We start from the raw sequence: 26,743 nt of genomic DNA, 5'->3' as shown, positions 1-26,743 counted from the left end.
CCCAGATGGTCAAAAAATATTTGAAAAATGTTCAGCCTGCTGGTGATCATGACCATGCAAATAAAGGCAATAGTGGGGCTAACCTTTCAGCCCTCATCAAGTAGCAGAAACAATTCAAACGGGTTAATGACAAGTGTTGGCTGGACTTGGAACAAAAGGACATCTCATCTCCTGGTTGGATGAAGGCAGCAGCTGTGTGCACATCCATGACTCAGCAGTTCTATTTTCGTCCTATAGCCTAGAGAAACACCCAAGATTGTCCCTGGGGCCTCATCTGTAATAGCCGTAAAGCGGAAGCAACCCCGGTGTCCTTCCGGAGTGGAAAGGATTAGTAAACTGTGGTGTGTTCAGACAAATGAAAGGCGCTGCAGAGAAAAGGACTTCGCTTGGAGTTACCTGTATTAAAACAGATACATTGCAGAATCACAACGGTGAATGAAAATAAGTTGCAGAAGGATGTGCATTTCTAATTTCAAATTTACATAAAACAAAGTGGTACTGGGTGCTGTTTTTCTGAATACATACATGTGTGGAAAGTGTACATATCTAAGAGGAAATGGGAATCTCCCAAGGTGGGTGGTTCCCTTCTTGAATGAGGAAGATGGATGGGGACAAGGAGGGAGGCAGAGCAGGACTTAACTAGGCTGTATTCGCTTTTTAAAGATCTGAAGTGAGTATGGCAAAGATATTAGCATATATTTGCATTCTTAATTCTTCATGGTGGATCCATAGTCTCCCGCTATTTGTGTGTGTGTGTGTGTGTTTGAGTTTGGATGTGTGTGCAAGTATTTTGAAAATATTTCCTTTATTAGAAATAGCTCCCCAAAAGACAAATACCAAGTGATATCACTTATATATGGGATCTAAAATATGACATAAGTGAACCTATCTATGAAACAAAAACAGACACATGGATATAGAGAATAGACTTGTAGCTGCCAAGGCAGGTGGGTGGGGAAGGATTGGAAGTTTGGGATTAGCAGATGCAAAGCATTATATATAGAATGGATAAACCACAAGTTCCTACTGTAGCACAGGGAACTGTATTCCATATCCCACAATGAACCATAATGAAAAAGAATGTGTACATATATATAAAAATATATAAATAACTGAATCACTTTGCTGTAGGGCAGAAATTAGGCCAGCATTGTAAATCAACTATACTTCAATTAAAGAGTAAATGTAGGGATTTCCCTGGCAGTCCAGTGATTAAGACTTTGTGCTCCCAATGCAAAGGTCACAGGGTTGATCCCTGGTAGGGGAAATAAGATCCAACATGCTGCATTTTTTATATAAATGTTAAAATTTTAGATTAAATTTAAAATTTTGTAAATTAAAAATTTTTTTTTAATTTTTAATGGTAAAAATAGCTCCCAGCTTATTATGGGGATAGAAAAACATATAGCAGTAATACCAAGAAAAATGCTATGTGTTCTATGATGAGTTTTTTACAAACGGCTTTGAGACTTGAGAAAAGAGAGAATTTTGCCATTGGAACCCAAGAGTGCGCCCTGGAAGAGGTACCCAGGATGGCTCTGCCACAGACACTCGCCTGCGTTCCATTACTCATAGACGTAGATCAGCCATCGCCAGCTCCTCTGTGTCTGTGGCCTGAGTCAGCAGACCTGCTTCTCTCTTGTCATCTCTTTTTCACTCATTTCTTTCTGGTCATCATAACTTGGTACTTACCCAGGGCCTCCCGGAAGATTTATCACTTTGAGGAAGAACATCTGAACAGTTAAACGATGCCTGCCTTCCTTCTCACGGAAAGAGATAATCATGACTTCTGTTGTAATATCTTGCGGATTTTTATGGAAGCACTTGGGTTTTGGCATAGAGATTGGCTCTGTTGGTTGGTTGAATGGACATGTGTATGTTTCACACAGATTCCCAAATCATTTTCTGTACCAGAGAGATACCATTTGAGGAATCTTTTTAAATGTTGTCTGATTTCCCTTTACTTTTCAAGATTCACTTTCTCTTTCCTTTTTTAAGTCTTTATTGGATTTGTTACAGTATTGCTTCTGTTTTATGTCTTGGTTTTTTGGCCACAAGGCATGTGGGATCTTAGCTTTCTGACCAGGGATTTTACCCACATCCACTGCATTGGAATGTGAAGTCTTAACCACTGAACTTCCAGGGAAGTGCCTGGCTTTTCTTTTTAAATGTGTTGCTGCAAAGCGTTAGCAGGCACATTTCACGACCTCTATGGGAGGGTAATGGAGGTCCATGTGGAAGTAAGACTGGTCATCGTTGTCGTGTGTCCATAGCATCTAACACAGCTCTTCCACACAGTAAGTGCTTGGAACCTCTGGGCTTCACCCCACGTCACAGCAGCTTCTCCACTCCATGGACGATCTCAGGATCGCACACAGTACCATCGCCCGTTATCACTCTTGATGTAAAGTGGAATCATGGCACACTTTGAGAAAGGTTGGTTTTGGTGCTTCTGACATTCTTCCAGGGGACAAATAAACAGCCTGGCTAGATTGGTTGAGAGGCAGTTTACCAGTCACCGTGCTAGGCAGCTGACTTCTCTTGCAAATACACGTCTGCTCCGCATTCAAGCCAAAGGCGTAACTCAGACTCAGATGTCTCCGTGGGCTCCCTGGGGGTGCTGGTCTGGGTCTGGTCTTGGGCCTTCCATTCTCAGACACCTTTGCTTTTCCTTTACAGAGAGAAGATGCACCAGTCTGCCATGTATGAGCTCTGCCAGGGGATGCACCAGATCAGCCTTCAGTTCGTCCGGCTGCAGCTCACCTTCGAGGAATACACCGTAATGAAAGTGTTGCTGCTACTGAGCACAAGTAAATTGATGTCCAACCGGCCCTTTTTTACACTGTCCCATCACCTTCCCTTTAGGAGACTGGTCTCCTTATAGGGCCAGGTAGTCAGTATATTTAAAAAAAAAAAAAAAAAAAACAGTAAGAGGAGGTGAGCAGAGGGCTTTGGTGCAGGATGAATAAGTTACTTGCAGAGTTAGAAGCCATGGGTGGTGCCCCTGCCTTGATCCCTTCATCCGTCCAGCCACTGAGGATCCGTGAAGTGTCCGTTACGTGTATGGTGGGACTGGGCAGCTCAGGACCTACCAGAATGAATGAGGTGCAGCCTCAACCCTTGGGGAGTTTTTGTTTTTGCTGTTCAGTTGCTGAGTCACGTCCGATTCTTTGCGACCTCGTGAACTGCAGCACGCCAGTCTTCCCTGTCCTTCACTATCTCCCGTAAGATAAATTCAAGGTTATTTTAATACCCTATGGAAAGTGCTTGTCTGCCATGATAAAGACTGTCCTGGGGGCTCAGAGGAGGGAAGCACATGCTCACTTCTTGGCATCAGAGGATTCTTGATGAAGCTTCATCTCAAGAGAGCTTTTTACCAAGGTGAGGGATTGAGTCCGAGGCATGAGCTGACCTTCCTGCTGGGGAGCATGAGAGAGCATGGTGGGGTGGGAAGCAGACCCACATAAGAGTGCTTAGCTCTGGGGAGTTGTTTTGCCTGTGTATGATTTTCATTTTTTATCTCATTTATGTATCCACTAATTTTTCAAGGCATATCAGGTGCTATTGGATTGGGGAGGCATGGTTGCCCTGTAGATTGAACCAGCAGATTCCCACCTGTTGAAGACATCTGATGTCTATTAGGCAAGCAGGGGAGTGTGGTCCAGAAGGCTCTGAGCAGTGGGCTGACATGGCCACAGGGGTCCTTCGTGGCTTCCTGAAGAGTGTCTGGCAGTAGATAGACTGGAGGAAAGGGAATGGGATGAGGAGAGAGAGAGGCCAAGTCAGACAGAGATTTGAGCCAGACTGGAAGCCCAGAGGCCTGCTGTGAGGCTGCTGAAATAACAGCCTGAATAATGGTGTATTCTTGCCTGGGAGATCCCATGGACAGAGGAGTCTGGCGGGCTATGGTCCACGGGGTCACAAAGAGTCAGACATGACTGAGCGACTACACTTTCACTTTCTTAATGGTGGTGGGTAGCTTGCTGACAGCACCAGATGCATTCAAGACACACTGCAGAGTCAGTCTTGACGAGAAGGGGGACGCAAAATGGTCTGGATCAGAAATAACCTGGGTTTTGAGGGCAGAGATGATTGTGAGGTGGTAGTGATACTATGAAGAGAAGTGCATCCGTGTTGGGATCGGAGCAGATTTTACGGAGTGTAAAATGACTTCTCCAGGTGGCTGAGGGATAAAGAACCCACTTGCCAATGCAGGAGATACAGGAGATGTGAGCTCCATCCCTGGGTCAGGAAGATCCCCTGGAGGAGGACATGGCAGCCCACTCCAGTGTTCTTGCCTGGAGAATCTGATGGACAGAGGAGCCTGGCGGGCTTCAGTCCATGGGGTCGCAAAGAGTCGGACACGACTGAACGACTGAGCGTGCATAGCCTCAGAGAGGGGCCTGAAAAGGGGGAAACTGGGGGACTAGAACTCAGGAAACAAATTTGGGTATTGAGATATAAGCTTGACATGATCCTTGCAGAACTGGAAAGTACAATGGCAAGTGGGGGTGCCGAGACACAGGAAGAAGATCCGCTGAGGTGCTTGAAAGGAGGATGGCGCGCTGAGGGACAGGGCAGAACCATCAGGGAACCAGAGGAGTGATCAAGAGTTCAAGGCTTCCCGGAGGCGTGATCATGGCACAGCTTCCCGTGGAAGCCAAGAATGCTGACAGAAGCCTACTGGGGTTGACCATTCGGCATCAGGCAGGTGTCAGACGGCTGGGGACTTGCAGATTGATGGGATGCTGCTTTGGGCATCTGGAACCAAGCATGAGAGGAAAGAACTCGATGGCAGAAGGAGCCAGGAGAGACGAGGGAGGCAGGATTAGCCTTAGCAAGGGTGCTAAACGCTTCTTCCCCAGACAACAGCACAAGCCTTTCCAAACAGAGGGGAGGGAATTTGAGGAAGCTCTCATCAGATGAGGGTGAGTCTGGGATGATGGCAGGAGACAGGATAGAGAGGAAATCTCGGAACTGAGTGCCGGGACCACTGAAGAAACGGAGAAATGTCCTGGGTTGCCAGGACACCAGGGTGAGTGGCGCCAACTTCAAAGGAGCAGAGGCTGTCGAATGACCCCCTGGAAGCTGAAAAGAGCATCTAAGTCATGCTCAGCCCTCCCCTAGGCCCAGGAGTCAGTGGCTTGGGTGAAGGGTTTTCAGTGGAGCCATTTGGAAGTGAGTGGCATGAGCAGCCAATCATTGAGGATAGAATGGATGAGAAAAGATGATGATCCCAGCACGGAGGGATTGGATGTGGGGAACAGTGAAGCCTGTACCAGGCAGGACAGGAAGGGGGAGCCAGGGGCCGACTGGATCAATATCTGCTCTACACACATTAGCATCTCTCAGTTCCCGGAGTTTTTCCACCTGTTGCCTAATTTAACACTGCAAGATTGGTAGCTTGTCTAAAGTGGACAAGACAGAGGCAAGCAGGTGTAACTTGTGCAGCCTCCTTGGTGAATCAGGACTCAGACCCAGGGCTTTGGCCTTCCCTTCCAGCCGGATGCAAGGGTGGAAAGCCGGCTGGCAGCAGGGGACAGCCGCAGGGAGAGGGGAGGGTGAGCCGGCTGGGCTGGACTCCAGCAGCCTGGGAGGGCGGTGGGGTCAGCGAGTCTCAGCTGTGTTTCGCTTGGCCGGCAGGGCTTTTCAGGTTGCTTTCGGCCTTGTGTCGTGTTTGATCTTCATGGACTTTGATTGCACAGGGCAGCCCATGCTCTCCCCAGCTTACCGCAGGCCGAACCACTCCTCAGAACCCACCCTCCTCACTGTACGCTCAGCCCACATTCAGGAGCTTGTCTTTGCAACCCTTCGTCCACAGGCTTGGTAGAACCAGGCTCTTCTCCCTGCTCCGTTGTTCTTCAAGGTGTCTGAGACTCCCATCTTATCCTTTCTAGAACATAACTTGGGAAATGTACTTTTAGTTCCCCGCCCAGGGATTGAACCTGTGCCCTCAGCTGTGAAAGCCCAGAGTCCTAACCTCTGGACTGCCTGGGAATTCCCTGGAAATATACTCTTTAAATTCAGCATCAGTGATTTTAGTCCCCTTTCCAAGCTATAGCTATAACCATTAGAAGAAATTTATAAAAAGAAAAAAGGAAAAAAATGTATCAGATGGGTGATAGAATTTAAATTTTTTTCTAAAAATGTACATGATAATAATCCTTTATAAACATTGGCCACTCAATTGTTATTGGTGTCTTGTCCTTTTAGATCCATTTAATCAGTCAATCTTACAGTCAACTCTCATATCATTTAGCTCCCCAAATTAATTTATTAGCTTCCAGGTAATTGAGTACATTCAAGGCTGATTTTTGTTGATGCAGAAAAAGCAAAATAAGAAACCAGGAGAACGGAAGTAAAGAATTGTATAAGTCATGAAAATGTCAGGCTTTAGTAAGCTTATTTTGCTAATCTGTGATAGAATGTATGAAAATTTTTTCTTATTTAGAAGGTTAGATTATACACCTGATGTCCGGTGTATGAGGAAAGTTAAGCTGTGACATCAAGAAGATCATGTTCTTTTTGCTCACACTGGAAAGCAAACCAGCTTCCCACCCAGCTGTCTCTTTGCTCTTCTCCAGCCCATAGACTCTGGATGATTTCCAAGAGCCCTGCTGCATTTAATAAGTAAATTCAGAAAATCTAGGCAGACCTCCAAAATTTGAGGTTTTGCCTAAGTTCTCTTTTATTTGTGGGTCTGTTTCAACTTCTGAAATATCTGGCTGGGAAAATGGTACAATGTATTTCAGTCACAGCAGTAAAACACAAGTAATATTTGACACAAGTTGTTCATAATCTTGAGAATTTTTGATAACACAACTGTCAGAAATATGAAAGCTTTTGGTGAATCTCAGTAGCTACACCAAATACACTGAAATATAGTCATGAAATGTACTCACTTCATTCTAATTTTAGGTAATTTTTTAAATGTGTGATATCCATGAGTATCTGTATTGAAAAATGAAAGGTTTACTCCGTAACATTTTGAAACTTAAAAAAAAATGTGTATCAACAGGTGAGCTGTGAAAGCATTTATATATAAACTCACAGTTTCTTTTATAAAGTTTTAGGTTAATCTTAAAATTTTGGTAGAAAGCGAATCTATAGATTCACAGTTAACATTCTACTTGTTACCATCCTTCTTTATGTTTTTTTAAATACTTTTAAAACAAGGGTTTAATTTGAAAGAAAAAACTGTTACATAATGAATGACATTTAATTCTGAGTGTGAATGTCAAATATTTGAAACCACAACTAATATTGTGGCAGCCTCAGGAATGTGTGCAGCGCCTACAAGGGATTTATTTTTTTTCCCACAAAAATAGAGTTAAGGTAAACCACAAATCAAAAGCCTCAGCAATTAAAACTCAAGGAGGTCATTAACATCATGTGTGAAGTTAATTTGCAAGATAATCCATATCTTTATATAGGACAACAGGGTTTCTTTGGGAGCAGTGGTATTCTTGACTTCCGGAGGGGTTACATGTAACACTCAAAAACATACTTAGCTGTTCTAAAGAACTAATGACCCAAGTGAATTTTTATTGATACCAGTTATGATAAATTAGCAGACAGCATGTGCAATTGAGAAATGAAAGTAAGAGCAATGTCATACTCAGACTATTAATACACAAGGTGAATTTTTCTCATCTTCATCTTCCAAAAGTGAAAGTTCTCAGTGACTTTATTTTTCAGAGTTAAAGCGTAAGTACTTATTGGCTGTAATGAACAAAAGCAAACATGTAAGTAGATTTCAAAGGGAGCATCTGTAGTTTACACTCCGCCCTACATCTCCTCCCAGAATGTAGGCACAGGTTGCTCCCTGTCTCCATAAACTGCTCACGTGTGTCCCGGGAAAGAGCATCTCCTTTGCAGTCCCAGAAGCACTCATTATGCTTACAAGTGCTGAATTTCAAAGCATTGTTTTCAGTGAAATGTTTTTCATTTAATTAGAAAAAGCTAGCAACTCTAAAGGGCTTCCCTGGTGGCTCAGATGGTAAAGAATCTGTCTGCAATGCAGGAGACCTGGGTTCAATCCCTGGGTTGGGCAGATCCCCTGGAGAAAGAAATGGCACCCCACTCCATTATTCTTGCCTGAGAATTCCATGGACAGAGGAGCCTGGGAAGCTACAGTTCATGGGATTGCAAAAGTCTGACATAAGCATGCATGCACACACACAGACACACACACACGCACACACACGCACGCTCTATACAAAGAAAGAAGAAAACATACTTCTTAATTTTCTCTTATTGAAGATAAAGATGAATGTGATTTCTTCCCTTCAGAAGTTTTTGATCTTGTTTTGTTGTAGAGTATTATCCTGTTGCCCATCACACACACAAATCCGGGCACAGACCTGCCAGCAGGCTGTCTGGGTGGTCACGTGACACTGCCTCAGTCGCCATGTGACCTTAGAGCAAAGAGAATAGGAAGTGCGTCTTTGCAGCGTGTCCTCCCCCATAGACAGCCGGATTCCCCAAGTGTCTTTTGACATTTGAACTTGAATTTCTAATTTCAGCCCCAGCTTAGATTGTCTGTGTTTCTTCCAGTTGTCCTGAAAAATCGAAGTATATTTTTCTGCATCTGAGGTATTGGCAAGTTAGGGTTCATAAAAACTTTGATGACAGGCCACAGGATGGTGTGGCATTGTGGTTAAGAGACAGACATTGGAAACAGACCTCGGTTTCTGCTCTTTCTCTGCCATGTATTTACTGTGCCCTTGGGCTAGTGGTTAAACCTTCAGTTTCCGCATCTGTGAAATGAGAATAATATAATGACTATGTCTCAAGATTGATGTCAACATTAAGCAAGTTAATAAAAGCAAAGTGCATTCTTACATACCTCTGCTAAACCAGTTACTCTTTTGTATATGTGTGTACAGAGGTTAGCCATTGTTTAGCTGCCATATTTACTCATAAAGGACTCCCCCGAGGCTCAGTGGTAAAGAATCCTTCTGCAATACAGGAGATGCAGGAAATGCAGGTTCGATCCCTGAGTCAGGAAGATCCCCCAGAGAAGGAACTGGCAGCCCACTCCAGAATGCTGGCCAGAAAAATCCCATGGACAGAGGAAGAGGAGCCTGGCAGGCTGCAGTCTGTGGGGTCACACAGAGTCAGACACGACTGAGCAGCTGAGCACACACACATTTATTCATAAATGCAAGAAGCAATATGCGGTGTCAAAGTGTGAGCCTCATGACCTCAAAATAGTCCAAGCCGTTTAACCACGAAGATGCTAAAGCTGTTTTCCGTTTTGAGACCTTAACATGTCTGTATTCCTTCACCACAGTTCCAAAGGATGGCCTCAAAAGCCAGGCTGCGTTTGAAGAAATGAGGACAAATTACATCAAGGAGCTGAGAAAGATGGTAACGAAGTGTCCCAACAATTCTGGGCAGAGCTGGCAGAGGTTCTACCAACTGACCAAGCTTCTGGACTCCATGCATGACGTAAGTAGAGCCTCCTGGCGTCTGTCAAAGGAAGGATCCACAGCCACACACTGTGGACCCAGAGAAACCGGAGAGCTGAGAAAGTTCTTGAGGCTTTGGGAAGAATAGGGGTATATTATTCACGGGAGGCAACGTGAGTTTAAAAACTGATTAGGGGACTTCCCTGTCAATCCAGGGACTAAGACTCCGTGCTTCCAGTACCGTTCCATTACTGGTCAGGGGACTAGGATCCCAACATTTTTAATTAAAAACAAAAAAGCTGATTAGGAAGAAAATTATTCTTTTCAGAATACCTTTGAAACAAACTTCATTTAAAGTCAAAGGTGTGGCCCTTTCCCTCCCTGAGCAGAGTATAAGAGAAATGTGCTCCATCGTGACAAAACCCTGAGCTACAGGCCAGAGAAGGGTCTCAGATTTCCTACAGGTGTCAGATCAAGTTTCTCATTTCTGCTGGCAATTTAGGAAATGTTTGGTTAATGGGAATGTTTGCTTTAGCATTGCATAAATAATATCCATCTTCTACAACTGTTCATCTAATAACCCAATCTTTCAAAAACATTATTAGTGGTCTAGGGCCAGCTGGGATCATCTCATTCTTTGCCAGATTCAGAAATCTTATATTCACTATTCTTCATAGGAATCACCCTTCTTGTCTTGTGTAAATATGGAAAGTAAACTCTTGAGCTTGTTTCTAATTTACTGAATTACAGATGTAGTCAAGGTGTTAGCACTTTCTACAAAATACTGATTCGGATAACTTGGTTTGTCATGCCATTTAAAATGTGCTTCTCATTTCATTTTGCAAGCAGTTTCTCCAGTTCTGGTTCAAAAAATGTTGTACACGGTCATGCTAATTTAACATTTTTATATTTGCTTTCTTTTGGAAAATTTATTGCCCAAGTTAAGCCCATGTGATTTGGATAAGAAATCATTTTTCAACTATTTCTGTGTTGCTGAGGACAATGTTGACAGGCTTGATGACCAATATTTTAATTGTGTTACTACTGAAATAATGGTTCATCCTGTAGAGATTTGTTTATGCCCCTGGAATGGTATGTCTTTTGGGGTTGGTGGATAAAAGAGTGTTGCTTTCCAGGGTTTTTACACTGAAGACCCAGTGCATATCACACTGGCCTTTACTTTCTCTAAACATTTCACATGATAAGAGTCAAATTCCCACAAGGTGAATTCAGTGATAGATAGTTTGGCTAGTTATCAGTGGCCTCAAAGCATAACTTAATGGAAAATCTCAGGGATAATAAATGATGGGCTACAAGACTTTGGGGAACACAGCCAACAGTGCTGTCCACAACTCTCAAAAAAGGAAGTAAAGGAAAGTAGTGCATGAGGCAGGATAATCCAGCCAAGAATCAGGAGCACTCTTACTCTCTCCTGTTGGTTTTCTCGAAAGTCTTGCTTAGTGGAACTGTTGCAGAAAGGGGGACCCCTTCCAGGATCAAGGGACTTCCCTTGTAGCTCAGTTAGTAAAGAATCTGCCTGCAGTGCAGGTTCAATCCCTGGGTTGAGAAGATCCCCTGGAGAAGGAAACGGCAACCCACTCTAGTATCCTTGCCTAGAAAATCTCATGGACAGAGGAGCCTGGTAGGCTGCAGCCCATGGGGTTGTAAAGAGTCGGGCACAACTGAGCAATTAACACTTCCTTCCTTCCTTCCAGGATTGAGAGTGGGCTCTTGTCTGACACTCAGAAATGAATTATCCAAAGAGACACACATGCTGACAAAGCAAGAGACTTTATTGAAAGGGGCGCCTGGGTGGAGAGCAGGAGGGTAAAGGAACCCAGGAGGACTGCTCTACGGCATTGCTCGAACTCTTGGGTTTTATAGTGATGGGGTTAGTTCCCAGGTTGTCTCTGGCCAGTTATTCTTTATTCTGACTCAGGGTCCTTCCTCGTGGCGTGCAGCTCATTCAGCCAAGGTGGATTCCGGCGAGGAGGATTCTGGAAGGTTGTTAGGACATGTGGCATCTCCTCTTGACCTTTCCCAAATGCTTCCAGTTGGTGGTGGCTTGTGAGTTCCGTGTTCCTTACCAGGACCTCCTGTTGGAAAACAACTCATGCAGATAGTTACTGTGGTGGCTTGCCAGGGTGGGCAGTTTCAGTCACTGTTTGTCCTAACAGACCTGGGCTGGGGGCAAGGGGCTGGGGAGCAGGAGGTGTGAGTCTTTCTTGATGAATTGTGTTATTCGTGCAAACGATTGGGCAGGCACAAGTACAGTTGTAAAATGAGTGTGTAATTGGCATCATGTAATCTCGTGGATGGAGGAGCCTGGCAGGCTGTGGTCCATGGGCTCGCTAAGAGTTGAACACGACTGAGCAATTTCACTTTCTTTCACTGATCTCGTGAAAAAGATGATACACTTTGAAGCAGTTTGCATATAATGAGCCTCAACAACAGAAGTTAAAACTTGTTTATCTACAGCCTTTGGGAATCTCAATGCCTTTGGGAATCTCAGTGCCCAGTGGGGTGGTGAAAACCCCCAGAGGCTACACCAGTAGTCAGGATGTCAGACTGTCCTCTGCTGGCTTGTTTTTAGCACCAGCACAGTGAGCTGGTTGCCAGTGGCTACTCAGGAAGCAATTGCCAAATGTCTGAACCATAAATGATGATTTTTTGCCAGATCCCCCCAAAGCAAATCAGTGTCTTGTTGTTCAGTGGCTAAGTCGTGTCTGACTCTTTGCTACCCCATGGGCTAAAGCATGCTAGGCTCCTCTGTCCTTCACTGTCTCCCAGAGTTTGCTCAAATTCATGACCTTTGAGTGGGTGATGCTACCTAACCCATCTTATCCTCGGTCACTCCCTTTTCCTTTTGCCTTCCCAGCATCAAGATCTTTTCCAATGAATCGGCTCTTCACATCAGGAGACCAAAGCAATGGAACTTTGGCATCAGTCCTTCCTATGAATATATTTTTAGTATTTTTTATTACAGTGAAATTGATACAAAATAAGCTGAACATACTTAAAGCATACCATTTGGGATGCTTTACACATGTTTACACCCCTGAAACGATTATTGAAGTCAAGACAGCAGACATATCCATCACTCTAGAAGTTTTCTTGTGCCTTTTTTAAAAATTGAAATGTACTTGATTTACACCACTGTTAATTTCCGCTATACAGCAAAGTGCTTCATTATACATATATATATATATACATATACATATATATATTCACTTCCATTATCTTTTATCACAGGCTATTGAATATAGTTCCCTGTGCTATAGTAGACTTTGTTGATTATCCATCACCTATCCTGCTTCCTCCTCCTCCCCAGCTGCTTTCTGGATTGCTCTCTGGCAATGTAAATTGGTTGATATATGTTAGTGTTTCACATACATGGGATTATACAGTGTTATGGTATGTAGTCTGTTGTATCTGGCTTCCTTCATGTGACATAATTATTTGGGGATTCGTCTATGCTCTTGCCATATAGCAATACTTCATTCCTACTTATTGCCCTCTAACCACCCATTGTGAAGATATTCCACAGTTTGGTGGTCCCGTCACCCATTGATGGACATTTGGATTGTTTCCAAATTAGGGGCAATTTCAGAGAAAGTTGGGCTTCCTTGGTAGCTCAGCTGGTAAAGAATTTGCCTGCAATGCGGGAGACCTGGGTTCGATCCCTGGGTTGGAAAGATCCCCTGGAGGAGGACATGGCAACCCACTCCAGTATTCTTGCCTGGAGAATTCCATGGACAGAGGAGCCTGGCAGGCTACAGCCCATGGGGTTTCAAAGAGTCAGGCAGGACTTAGCGACTGAGCACACACACAGAGTTGTACATCATATATGTCTGTATATGGACACTGTTTCTTTTTCTTGAGTAAATAACTAGCAGCTGTGGAAGACCTGGGTCATATGGTAAGTGTGTAACTATTTTCCAAAGTGTCTGGATAGTTGTGTATTCCCTCAAGAAGTGTGTGTGTGAATACAGGTCGCCCCATGCCCTTGCCGATATGCAGAATCATTCGTCTTTTTCGTTTTAGCCATTCTACTAGCTGTGTGGTGATGTCTCCCTGGAAGGAAAGTGTTAGTCGCTCGGTCATGTGTCTAACTTTTTAGGACCCATCTTTGTGACTATAGCCCTCCAGGCTCCTCTGTCCATGGAATTTTCCAGGCAAGAATACTGGAGTGGGTTACCATTTTCTATTCCAGGATAGAGTTGTTGAGAAGATAACAGTAGTGGTTGGTTTAGTCACTAAGTCATGTCCGTCTCTTTGCGACCCCACAGACTGTACCCTGCCAGGCTCCTCTGTCCACAGGATTTCCCAGGCAAGAGTACTGGAGTGGGTAGACATTTCCTTCTCCAGGGGATCTTCTGACCCAGAGAGATCAAACCCAGAGTCTCTTGCATTGCAGCAGATTCTTTATTGTCTGAGCCACCAAGGAAGCCCCAAAGTCTCCCTATGGTTTTAATTTGCATTTCCCTCATGATTAATGGTCTTTTCTTATGCGTATTTACCATTTCTGTGTCCTCTTCGCTGAAATATCTGTTCAATTGCTTCTCATTTTTAAAAACTAGGATGTCTGCTTGTAATTGGATTGTTGAGTTTTGAGAGTTCTTTGTATATTCTGGATACAATTCCTTGATAAGACAGATAACTTGCAAGTATTTTCTCTCTGTGGCTTATCTTTTCATTCTCTTATCAATCTCTTTGGACGAGCAGGGATTTTCAGTTCTAAGAAAATTCAGTTGATTATTTTTTCTTTCATAAATCATGTTTTTGGTGTTGTAGCTAAGAATTCCTTGTCTCTGCCAACATCACAAAGCTCTTCTGTTTTGTTCTAGAGGTCATTGTCCTTCGTTGACTGATATCTCAAAAACCGTTTCTGTGTTGTTTTTGGTGGAAGGGTAGATCTAATCCACCTGATTCTGCTTTCGCTGGGAGGAGAACATTCTTTGGGGATTCATTGGAACCACTTTAAGTCTGAAACCTTTCATTTTAAACAATCAGAAATGTTTGCCCTTAGAAGTAGCTTAACAGAAGCATCTTGAACGCTCTATTTATTAATATATTCCCATCCCAGACAGCACATTGAAAAATGCACTGTAAGTCTGGAGGGACCTTTCTAACATTCACACTTACTCAGACTTGAGGCTGCCTACAGCTTTTTCATTAGCGTAAATTGGTGAGTCGGCGTTTGTGGAATTCTCTTCCAGGGAACACGGAGCTGCAGGAGGGTGTCTCTGTGCTCAGAGCCCCGTGCTGCTCACCTTGTGGGAAGGAGCAGGTGTTCCTGAGAGTCACACAGACAAGAACCTTGTGCCTGTAAACCCAAGTTCCATGTAAATAGCATGCCTGGTGTGCCCGGCCTCGGGACACGCATCTACAGAGCTGGACACATGTGTACACAATTCTCGGGACGTGTGGTTTTCCCCCACGTGGCGCACACATGTGTTGGCAGAACTGGGCCAGGGTGAGTGAAGGAACAGTGTCTGAAAGATCAGGTTGGCAGTCAAGTATCTGAACTGGTCAGCACCTTGAATGAATCACAGGCCCTTCGAACACCAGTCTCCCTCCCCAAAAAGGTTCAAAGAAAGCAGTTGTGGCCAGACTTCCAGGGATGAGTGTGTTTTTGCATTCTAAATAGGTGTAGTATGTAAAGCATACTACAGATTCCTCATTCTTCCAGAGAGAATTGGGAATTACTAGTCACTTTCTTCCCCGATGGCTCAGTAGGTAAAGATCTCCTGCAGCGCAGGAGACAAAGGAGATATGGGTTCGATTCCTGGGTTTGGAAGATCACCTGGAGGAATCCTGGAAATTGGAACCCACTCCAGTATTCTTGCCTGGAAAATCCCATGGACAGAGGAGCCTGGAGGGCTACAGTCGATGGGGTCACAAAGAGTTGGACATGGCTGCGCGACATGAGCGACTCGGTACACACAGTCACTTTCTAGGTATTGCTAGGAGTGGCAGTTAATTTCTTATCAGTGAAGAAGGCACATTTCTCATGAATTTATTGGTAAATTCTGTTCATTCATGGAGACCGAGGCCTATTTATGCTATGATCAGGCTGTAGAACACCTAGTAAACATTAAAGGATGATATTAACAGTATTTCTCAGAAGCAAAAATGTTGCCCTTTCTCTGTTAAGTAGTATCATGGTCATGCTATTGTAATTGACTCTATTTCCGTGTACATAATATGTTGCCTCATGCCTAGAAAAACTTGTGACTACAGAGGATACAGAATAACTGTAGGATACCAACCTACCCCTCAAACTGCTTAGAGTCTACAAGAGGCAATTAGAACATAACACAAGGCAGAAGATAACTGAATAGAGCGATCTTTGAGAGCACACACACTGCTCATTCATTCACGAGCGAGCCCCTCCTGTGTTCTAGGACGAGAGGTACAAATGGGGACAGAATACCTGTCTTTAGGTATACCGCTTGCTCTTAAGGTGGAGCATCCTGTTCAGAAGGGGAAGCGGAGGGGTGAACATCTGTCCAGATGCCTCAGTACCTGTGTTATTTCATGCCCTTCTAAAAACTCCGTGTAAGATGGGTATTATTCTCATTATTCCCATTCCTGTCCTTCAGATTCCCACTTGCTCTGGTAGAGGAAGAGGTTCATCTCATTCAATAAATACATTAGCGTCTAAAAGCGTCAGGCAGTGCAATGGAGGGAGAGATGCAAATCTGGCCTGGGGAGCCTTCTGCGTATGGGGCGGGGGCTGAGAGCTCTGCAGACATGAGCACACTCGGCGTTGTGTGCTCATGGATGTTCATTCTGAGTTGCTAGAAAACCTTGTCAGGTAGGTCTAGGAGCCAGTCGTGCTGGGCAGGGGTCATGGAAGCCTTCTGGAAGTGGAGTAGGGGTGTCTCAGAGAATCTTTATTTCGTGGAAGATGAGGCAGAGGTCCAGCGAGTGATTTCTCGGGGCCCCTAGGGAGCCAGTGGCAGCCGGAACCCTCTTTGACTGTCTGGTGCTCCCCATACCACCCGCGCAATGCAGGAGGGCTTCAGACTGCTGGCTGCTGCTGGATTCCAGGCTGGGCTGCGTCTCTGGAGCTCAGAGAATGAGCAAGAGGAGTAGTGCAAACAGCAGCTGTGCTGCTGTCTGACTCTTCAGACTCATTGGGCTCTTCCCTGGCAGCTTCTGGAATGCATTGTTTTGTGAGGCATGGGGTTGCATCTGAAGGCAGTGAAATTGGCGTTATACTAAAACATCACGTATGTTTAGCAGTTCCCCAAACCACATGTAGGGTCTGCCTCACCGTAGGCTGAGCTGGTTTCAGGGCGGAGGGGAGGTTTTCATCTCTGCTAACGATCATTAAATGGTAAACTGGGCTAAGAACCTACCCATTGCCGGGGCGGGCACTGGCGAGTCCCTGGGTGGAACCAGAAGGTCCTCTCCCTCTGGGCTTGCTTTCTGTGGTGGCAGAAGGAAGGCTGCGCAGTCCGGGTGGCTCTCAGAGCTAAGCTTCTCTCCTGCAAAGGGGAGGCGGGCACGGTGGGAGCAGACAGTGATACAGGACCCGCCCCACGTGCACACGGGAGACTGCCTTCTGTGTGTGGAGAGGGTGTTCATTTCAGTTTCATGATCATCAGCAGAAGAGATCGCTGCAAGCAGCCATGTGTGTTAAATTACTTTGAGACCCCCATTGCTCATTTAATGAGTGGGTGCTTTCATGACAGGCAGTGATAGTGGCGATTTCCATCGTGACTGCACCAAAGGTGGTTTCAAGAGTGATGCAGATCTGCTTCTTCCCGCACACTGACGCATGCCAGCCCTAAGCCGGCTGGATCCACCATGTGAGCTGTCTGCCGCTTTCCTGTCCAGTTCTGTTTCACATCTTCGTGGTCAGTGTCCCCTCCAGAAAAGTTCTGAGGCCCACATAGAAATCTGCCACAAAATGATGGCCGCTGGGGACAGCAATAGAGCATGGCCTATCTGCTCCTCCACCAGCATTTCTCTTGGGCACTCCACTTACATTTTTTGGTCCTCAGGTTCTTCAGCTGTAAAATGGGAATAATGCCCATCTTACTGTAAGGGAATTTTTGAAGCGTGTGAAGTAACACGGCCGAACAAATGTTCGTCGTTTCGCTTCCACTTTTCCAGATTGGATTTGTATTTCCCCAAACCATGTCTCTACACCACCAAAAAAAACATCCAAACAGAGATCAACAAGCATATGGCAGGGCCCTCAAGTGGGTAACAGTCTAGAGTTGCTAAGACCCAGCAGGGACATGGGCAGGAAAAGCCATTCTGCATTGTGGGGCAGGCATCCGGTGGTGAGTCCCGTAGACTCAGGTCAGCGTAGACGCCTTCCCAGGGTGCTTCCATCCCCCGTGCTCTGTTCTTAACTGTTCAACCACTAAGTCACATCTGACTCTCCGAGATCCCGTGGACTGCAGCCCTCTAGGGTTCCCGGTCCTTCAGCATCTCCCAGAGTTTGCTCGAACTCATGTCCATTGAGTTGGCGATGCCATCCAACCATCTCATTCTCTGATGTCCCCTTCTCCTCCTGCCCTCAATCTTTCCCAGCTTCAGAGTCTTTTCCAATGAGTCAGCTCCTCACTTCAGGTGGCCAGAGTATTGGAGCTTCAGCTTCAGTCCTTCCAGTGAGTATTCGGAATTGATTTCCTTTAGGATCGACTGGTTGGATCTCCAGGGGACTCTCAAGAGTCTTCTCCAACACCACAGTTCAGACACATCTGTTCTTTGGCACTGGGGCTTCTTTATGGTCATGGGCCAACTCTCACCTCCGTTCCTGACTACTACAGTGCTCTGTGCATCCCGCCCTGTACCAGGGGAGGCTGGTGTTGCCAACACACATTAAATGTGCTAGAGATGCTTCCTGACTCACTGACCAGATGAAAGATGTTAGTGATGGAGACAAGGGAGGATTGCCGTGAGGTCACCGTCAGGAAGGATCAACATTGCTGAAGGAAAGCCCTTGGCCCAGTGTGGTCAGGATGCTGCTAGTAAGTGAAGCCTGGCCTTACTGCCCCTGGTTCCTGGGGGTCACCTCCCTCTCTGCCCCTTGTTCAGGTGACAAGGAAATGAGACTGATACCACATGTAATAATAAGCTAAAGTACGGGCAACACCATCACCACCCCCCGCCGTGTGTGTGTGTAAGAGAGCTCAATCAAGATTCAAAGCCTTATTCTGTCTCACCAGGTGAAATAACCATTTAATACAATTGTCAGCCATGTTACACTGCCGCCTTCTTTGACGAGTCCATGACTAAGAAAGCGTCTAAATAAGGGCAGGGTGGTTTACGCCAGAGTCAGCAAAGTGAGCAAAGCCTTATCTTCCAGGGCACCAGGCAGGGCCCAGACCTACTCGTCCTGGAAAGGAAATCATCATAGGTAACGACTGAGGAATTGACGTGGCGGAGCTCATTCTTTGTCTGTTTGGTGAAACCATCAGGACAGTTATTAATGGTTCATGGCGTCTCTTTCTGCAGCCCTGCTTTTGAGTTTGCCTTTACAAATTTCTCATTTCAAGGGTGCAGTAGAGTTCAGACAACATTGCTCTGGGTGCATTGTACCAATGAGTGCTTATTTTCTGCTAAGAAAATTATTTTATGTTTCCATGTCTGAAAAAATGTATCACATATATTCAAACATAAAAATGAGGGAAATGGGTTAAAATAGGTCAGAATGTTCTGTTTTTTCCCAATATTGTGGATAAATAGGGAAAGGATGACTTTGGGTATGACGTGGAGAGGTCTGGTGGCCTCAGGCTGGGCGTGTTTCACTTGCTGGTAGCTGGGGCCATGAAGCACAGCTGGAAGATGCGAGTCCCCATAGGCACACGGGGAGTCCTGGTCCGAAGACCCTCCTTTGTTCACCACGCTCACGGTTAAGGATGATGGTGCTCCGTGATCACTGTCGTATTCTCCAGGCTCCACTCTGGATGCGCCCGGAGGCTGTTGCTTGATGTGGTCATACTTGCTGAACTTTCCTTCTGTCACTTGTGCTTCTGGTGTCATATCCAAAAAAAATTATTTGCCAAGACCCAGGTCACGGAATTGACAGGTGGGCACATGTCTGGGAGCCTCCACTGGGCAAGGGACTTTGCTCGTCCTGAGGATGTAAGAGCAGCTGAGGGTGCCCGCAGAGGGTGGGGTCTGATGGGGAAGAGAGGAGGCAAGTAAACTGGGGATTAGGATGCGGCATGCTGGGTGCTTGAGGTCAGTGGGTAAGGCCCACGTGTGTCAGGGTAGGGGTCCTGAAGGGGAAGTGGCAGGGTAGAGGTGGTCCAGGGCGTGAGATGAGGGAAGTGAGTGCTACGCTCAGTCCCAAAGGCAAAGTGGGTGTCGGCCAGACACACAGAGAGAAGTTAACCCAAGCCAAAGGAGTTCCTATCCCAAGGGAGAGAGCACGTGGTGGTTTTGAGAAATAGAGAATTCATTGTATCCAGGAGCATCAGAGAGGAACAGAGAAGATTAAGGATGGGGACAATGAAAAGATCTGTAAACCACCTTGAGGTCGCTAGTGAGCACATCTGTAGAGTCTAGAGCTGTTCCTTCCGGTCTGGTAACCACTGGCCACAAGTGGCTGCCGACATGTAGATAGAATTTAAAATTGAGTCCCGCACTTCACGGGCTCAGCAGCCACATGTGGCCAGTCACCATCACCTTGGGCAGAGCAGATGGCTGTATTGACAGTGCTGATCTAGAGGGTCCATTGGAGGAGAAGCAGAGGGCCAGTAAGGATGTTGATGCGGTGGTCCAGGGAAGAGATGGAGGCTGGGCGCTAAGGTAGATCAGGGGCAGGGGGACCACGGACATGTCCAGGTAGCAGAATGGACGGTTCTTGGTGGTGGATAGGACAGGGGGTTGAGAGAGGAGGGAGGCGGTCTCAGATGACCCAGGATTTGCATGTAGGTTGGTGGTGGGGCAACAGCAGCACTGAGTGAGGAGACGCAGAGGAGGATCTTTGTGAGGAGAGGCGATGGGCATTTTTTGGACATGCTGAGTTTAGGTGCCCTGAGGAATCCCAGGAGAGAGGTCAGGTGAGCTCAGGTCTCTGTGGAGGTGAGGATGAGTGCTGATGCAGCTTCAGGAGGTACAGCGCATGGCTGTCCCTGCAGCCCCTGGGTCAGTGGAGCTGCCCAGGCATGGGTGCGGCTGTGTGGTGCACAGAATCAAACCCCAAAGAAGAGACCCACCAAGGGACCAGAACCAGGAGGGCGCCTGCAGAGACTCTGGGCAGGAGCTGCTGCTGAAGTGAGATAAGGAGGCAAAAGTACCGACAGGAGCCAGAAGAGAGTGTGTCCCTCACTGTGCAAACACAGGGGGTGGGGACAGAAGGTGCCAACAGGCCAGTCAGCAAACAGTCTGAAAACTGTTCAGTAGCCATAGCAACAAGGAGGTTATGGTGAGGAATAGCTGATTGATTCAACCAGGTTTCCAGTAACTCACCTCTCAGAAGCCACAGAGCAAACAGGGGCTACAGGAAACTCGGGAAAAGGTCAAGGTGACATCCGGTAAAGCTCCTTAATAAAAACTGCTTTAATAAAACGGAACTATGAGTCTTTCTGTGATGTGATGGCATGGATGTGAGATAAGCGTTTCCGAATGTGGTTGAGAGAACTTGCAAAGGTTGTGTTCATGTGTTTAAACACAGTGAAGAAATCATAGAAGCTTAGCAAACTTTATAAAAAGCCCCAAAACAAACGATTATGGACCTAGACCCATGTCTGAGTAATTTTGGATTACTGAAAGCTTTATTATGTAATATACACATGTGTATATGTAATGTACCATATACATGTATATGTACTATTTATACACATAGATGATGGACGGCCTGACTGGTAGGTAGATGGGTAGATGGATGAATGAGTGTTCGGCCCTGAAGAGCTATAGATACACATGTGAGAATTTGGCATCTAAGGCATCCATGATGCTTTGGAGCTGGTCCTGTGCTTCAAGTCATGATTTTATCATAGGGTTAGTCCTGAATCCTTTCTCACCATCATTTCCACTTGGAGTCACAGAACTTTATCTCCTTTTGTCATTTGTGTTTGCTCATGGCTTTCTGTGGCTAACTTAATGCAAAATCTGGGTTATTTCCAAATAATGTGAAATGATTTAACGATGTGAATGTTTTAACTTAATGATGTGAAATGTTTAAATATTTTCAGTGGCTAAGTTTAGACTATTTCAGACAGTGCTTACCAACTGCTGATCAATCGCCTGGCAACATTCTGATACAGTTGTACTTGACTTTAGAGAAATGAGGAAAAAATCTTCAATATAAGAGCTTGTCACTCCTATTTTTAAAATTGTGGTAAAATACGCAAACATAAAAGTTACTGCTTTAGCCATTTCTAACTATTTGGTTGAGTAATGGTAAGTAGGTTCATGTTGTCGTGCAGCCAGTGTTCAGGACTCTTCATCTTGCAAAACTGAAGCTCTATACCCATGACTCTATACTCCTGTTTCCCCTTCCCACCCCAGAACAACCACCGTTCCGCTTCCTGTCTGCATCAGACTAGCTGCCTTGTCTCTGTGGACGCGAACAGTCTTTGTTGTTTCGAGACTGGCTTATTTCAGTTAGTGTTAGTGTTATAACCTACATTGTCATACACGCTGTAGCGTGTGTCAGAGTTTCCTTTTTAAGGTAAATAATAATCCACTCTGTATATTAACCACATTTTGTCCGCTCATCCACCAGTAGACACTTGACTTGCTTTGCCTCTTGGATATTATGAATAATGCCACTGTAGACATGGGTGTGCAAGTATCTCTTCGATATTCCTTTGGAGGTACAGACCTAGAAATAGAATTGCTGGTCATATGATGATTCTCGGTTTAATTTGTTGAGGAATTGCCACATCTTCCCATTAACTGGGCACAGGGCCAGCTTCTGTACTTCCTCACCAGCACTTGTTATTTGTTGGGTTGGTTTTTTTTTCTTTTTTGAATAGTGGCCGTCCTAACAGGTTTTCAAGTAGCATCTCGTTGTAGTATCGGTTTGCATTTCTCTAATGGTTAGTGATATTGAGCATCTTTCCATGTGCTTACTAGCCATTTGTATGTCTTCTTTGGTGAATTGGCATTTTTTTTTTACCATTAAAAAAAAAAAAAGGTTGTTTTTCTGTTGTTGTAGGATTCTTTATATATTGTGCATCAGTTCAGTTCAACCACTCAGTCATGTTCAACTCTTTGTGACCCCATGGACTGCAGCACACCAGGCTTCCCTGTCCATCAACAATTCCCGGAGCTTACTCAAACTCATGTTCATCAAGTCGGTGATGCCATCCAACCATCTCATCCTCTGTCGTCCCCTTCTCCTTCCGCCTTCAATCTTTCCCAGCATCAGGGTCTTTTCCTATGAGTCAGTTGTTTGCATCAGGTGGCCAAAGTATTGGAGTTTCAGCTTCAGCATCAGTCCTTCCAATGAATATTCAGGATTAATTTCCTTTAGGATGGACTGGTTGGATCTCCTTGGAGTCCAAGGGACTCTCTCAAGAATCTTCTCCAACACCATAGTTCAAAAGCATCAATTCTTTAGTGCTCAGCTTTCTTTATGGTCCAGCTTTCATATCCATACATGACTACTGGAAAAACCATAGCCTTGACTAGACGGACCTTTGTTGGCAAAGTAATGTCTCTGCTTTTTATTATGCTGTCTAGGTTGGTCATAGCTTTTCTTCTAAGCAGCAAGTGTCTTTTAATTTCTTGGCTGCAGTCACCATCTGCAGTGATTTTGGAGCCCCCAAAAGTAAAATCTCTCACTGTTTCCACTGTTTCTCCATCTGTTTGCCATGAAGTGATGGAACCGGATGTCATGATCTTAGTTTTTTGAATATTGAGTTTTAAGTCAGATTTTTCACTGTCCTCTTTCACTTTCATCAAGAAGCTCTTTATTTCTTCACTTTCTGCCATAAGGGTGGTGTCATCTGCATATCTGAGGTTATTGATATTTCTTGTGGCAGTCTTGGTTACAGCTTATTTGCAAATGTTTTCTACAATTCCATGTTTGGTTTTTTTTGTCTTGGTGTCAGAAATCTTTCTCATATAAATTTATAATGATAATAGACAGTAGTTTGCTTATTAATCCTTGACTGGCAGAATTAAAGGTTATATCTGATACCAATTTATTTAAAGGGGGGGAAGCACTTTTCTTATGATAACCATTTCTTTGGCTTCATTATTCATTTCATACATTTCCTAAGTATACCCACAGAACATGCGCCCTTGTTCACAGCTAGTTTTGAAACTTTGTAAGAGAAAAACATCCTGTAGGAATGCTGGGGATAAATGCAGACCTTGCCTTGTTTAGAGAGGTTAAAGGAATTGTGCATTCCATTTCCTTCTGACCCCATGAGATTTATGATGCTATAGGGTAAGCTTTCTGGGGGAAAGAACCTCAGCTAGAAAGAGCCACTGAGGGTCTGGGAAAATGTCCTCATAGAAAATCACATCTGACATACAGGAATCTTGTCCTAATCCTCAATCTACCTAGAGAAGCCTTTGGAAAACTGTCATTGTCTAACACCTGTGTCCATAAATCCCCCCCTGTTAGGTGATCTAAATCCGTCTTCTTACATATAAAATAATTCTATAATGCCTGGGATTTACGTAGTGCCTTTCTTCCTCAGTCCTGTCTATAAATCCTTCTAATAACTCCATGAGGCAAGGATGTGTAAATATTACTATTTACACTTAATTACCTCATCTTAACTCCTTTCTCTATGAAAAGGGAATAATAGTAATATTTACTCAATTTTTTTTACCCTTTTTATAGTGAAAGGAAGGCAAGGAGTGATTAAGTGGGTTTTCCTTGGTTCATGAGAGAGGCAGGCCCAGAAGGAATGAAGGGAGGAGAAGCCCCCACGGGGGACATGGGTGCAGAGCCAGCCCTGCACCTGGATAGCCCTGCAGCTCCCGGTAGCTTAGCTCTCCCTCCGGGGGCCCTCACACATAAGAGGGCCTGCATCTTAGCTTAATGGTCTACTGTTGCCATCTTGAAATTCTTAGCAAGCTGTGAACAAGGGGCCCCGTGTTTTCTGGCACTGGCCCCACAAACAATGCAGCCTGTCCCAGGCATAATATAATCTGTTTAAGATCATGTTGATCAGAAGAGATGCTGAGTGTGAAGAGAATTTTGCAGCCTGTGGTGAACTGTGCAAATGTGTCTATGAAAACAGCAGGGGTCAGAGAGGCAGAAAGCCTCAGTAAAGCAGGGTGTGAGGGCTGAAGGGAATGAGGGAAACTGATTCACTGGAAAGGAACCTTAAAACGAAGATCATTTTAGGAACCTCCGCCTGCAGTGTGAGGGACATCAGTTCTCACAGATCCCTGGGTTGGGAAGATTCCCTGGAGAAGGGAATGACTACACTCCAGTATTCTGGCCTGGAGAATTCCATGGACTGTATAGTCCATAGGGTCGCAAAGAGTCGGACACCATTGAGTGCCTTTCACTGGTGGTCCAGTGGTTAAGACTTTGCCTTCCAATGCAGGGAGTGCAGGTTCAATCCCTGGTCAGGGAACGAAGATCCCACATACTGAGGGGCGTGGTCAAAAAGTAAAACAAACAAAATTCCTGAGACCATTTTAAAAGCTGGGAGGATGCCTTTGGATCACTTTTATTTATGAAGGTCATGGTTCATGGAACTAGAAAGTTTGTAGTGTTTCATACACACAGCCGGTCATCCTTATTTGCAGATTCTGTGTTTATGAATTTGCCTACTAATTAGAATGTATTTTTAACCCTCAGATCAGTAATTCTCAGGGCACTTTCACAGTCGTTCACAGACACGCACAGAGTAGTGGAAACTTCAGGTCGTGCTCCCAACAAGGTCAAACAAGGTGTCATTCTGCCTTCTTATTTCAGCTCTTGATACAGTAAGTGAGTGTCCTTTGGGTGGACTGTTTAATGCCACTGTTTTTTTGCATTTTGGTTGCTGATTTTGCTGTCAACAGCTGCCCCCAGATGTACTGCTAACACACCGTCTTGTGCAGCTCAGCACACGGAGGCTGTGATATGCCTTATGGAGATGATAAGTGTGTTCACCAAGCTTTGTTCAGGCTTGAGTTACAATAATGCTCTTGCCCATGAGTTCAGTGTGAAGGAATCAGCAATATACATGGAATAAGTTGTCTTTAAAGAGAGATATGGCTTCCCAGGTGGCATAAAGAAGCCACCTACTAATGCAGGAGATGCAAGAGACAAAATTTCAATCCCTGGGTCGAGAAGATCCCCTGGAGAAGGAAATGTCTATCCACTGCAGTATTCTTGCCTGGGAAATCCCGTGGACAGAGGAGCCTGATGGGCTACAGTCCATGGGGTCTCAAAGGGTCAGATACAGTGAGTGCACACACAGAGACATACATAAAACAAGGTTATGTACTGATGGTTTAATGAAATGTTGTGACCAGTAGCTCATGGGAACCTGATCCTCTGTATCCCTGGGAGCAAAGGGTCTGTATTCACTGATTCACTCCTGGCAGTGACTTTATAGGGTGTAACTACTGCAAACAGTGAGAATCAACTGTAAATGTGTGTAACTCACATGACATGAGTGATGGCAGCCCTCCGCTTAAATGAAAAATTCTGGATCCTTTAAGCTGAGCCATGTCTTCGGTTCCCTAGTTTAGCCCCTTTATGGACAAGGATTCTTCCTAAAGTATTTCTTAAAGGCTTAGAGAATCTGTATAATACTTGGAACACCAGATCCAGCCAGCACCATATCACTTGATTCACAGAGTTTCCCCCCCACATTTAATATTTCTGAAATCAGGAAACATCTTTTACTGGATTTATTTATCTAACAGCCAAAGCCTGTTCTCCCAGAGCCATTACTGAATCCCTCATGCTCCTTCCAGTCCAGAGCTGGCAGACTTTTTCCATAAAGTACCAGGTAATAAATGCCTCAGGCTTTGTGGGTCCCATGGTCTTTGCCACAACTAGTCAGCCACAGATAATATCTAAATGAAGGAACATGGCTGGGTTCCAGTAAAACTTTCTCATATAAAATTTCACATGTCACAAATATTCTTTAGGTGTTTTTTTTTTTAACCATTTAAAAGTGTGAAAAACAAAATGAAAAATTCTTACAGACACCATTATTAGGTCAGATTTACCCTGGAGGCCATAATTACTGACCGCTCATTCATTCAGTGGCATCATAGGATTAAAGGAATACATTCAGCCAGCCTGGGGTCTACTGGAGAGTCCCTATTTGGATTGGAAGAGGCCTTTGGTCCTTGGGCAGTGGTGTCTGCCTCTTGTGACTCAGTGATCCTTCACGTTCAGAGACTGAACTAAGGATTTAACTGCTTCATCTTGATGTGATCAG

The 26,743-nt window shown here is 44.9% G+C and overlaps 1 protein-coding gene across 1 annotated transcript in view; it reads left to right on the top strand.

Annotated features, from left to right (window-relative positions):
• The window catches only part of NR3C2 (nuclear receptor subfamily 3 group C member 2), a 415,953-nt gene that overhangs the window by 359,078 nt on the left and 30,132 nt on the right, over window positions 1–26,743 (top strand). Inside the window, exons 7-8 of the mRNA XM_065904635.1 lie at window positions 2,680–2,810; window positions 9,296–9,453. Of these exons, the coding sequence (XP_065760707.1) occupies window positions 2,680–2,810; window positions 9,296–9,453 (289 nt within the window). The remainder of the gene's footprint in view (window positions 1–2,679; window positions 2,811–9,295; window positions 9,454–26,743) is intronic.

The sequence above is a fragment of the Muntiacus reevesi genome, chromosome 13 (assembly GCF_963930625.1).
Source record: "Muntiacus reevesi chromosome 13, mMunRee1.1, whole genome shotgun sequence".
In the NCBI taxonomy this organism is placed as follows: domain Eukaryota; kingdom Metazoa; phylum Chordata; class Mammalia; order Artiodactyla; family Cervidae; genus Muntiacus; species Muntiacus reevesi.
This window is presented reverse-complemented; position numbering and strand designations above follow the sequence as displayed.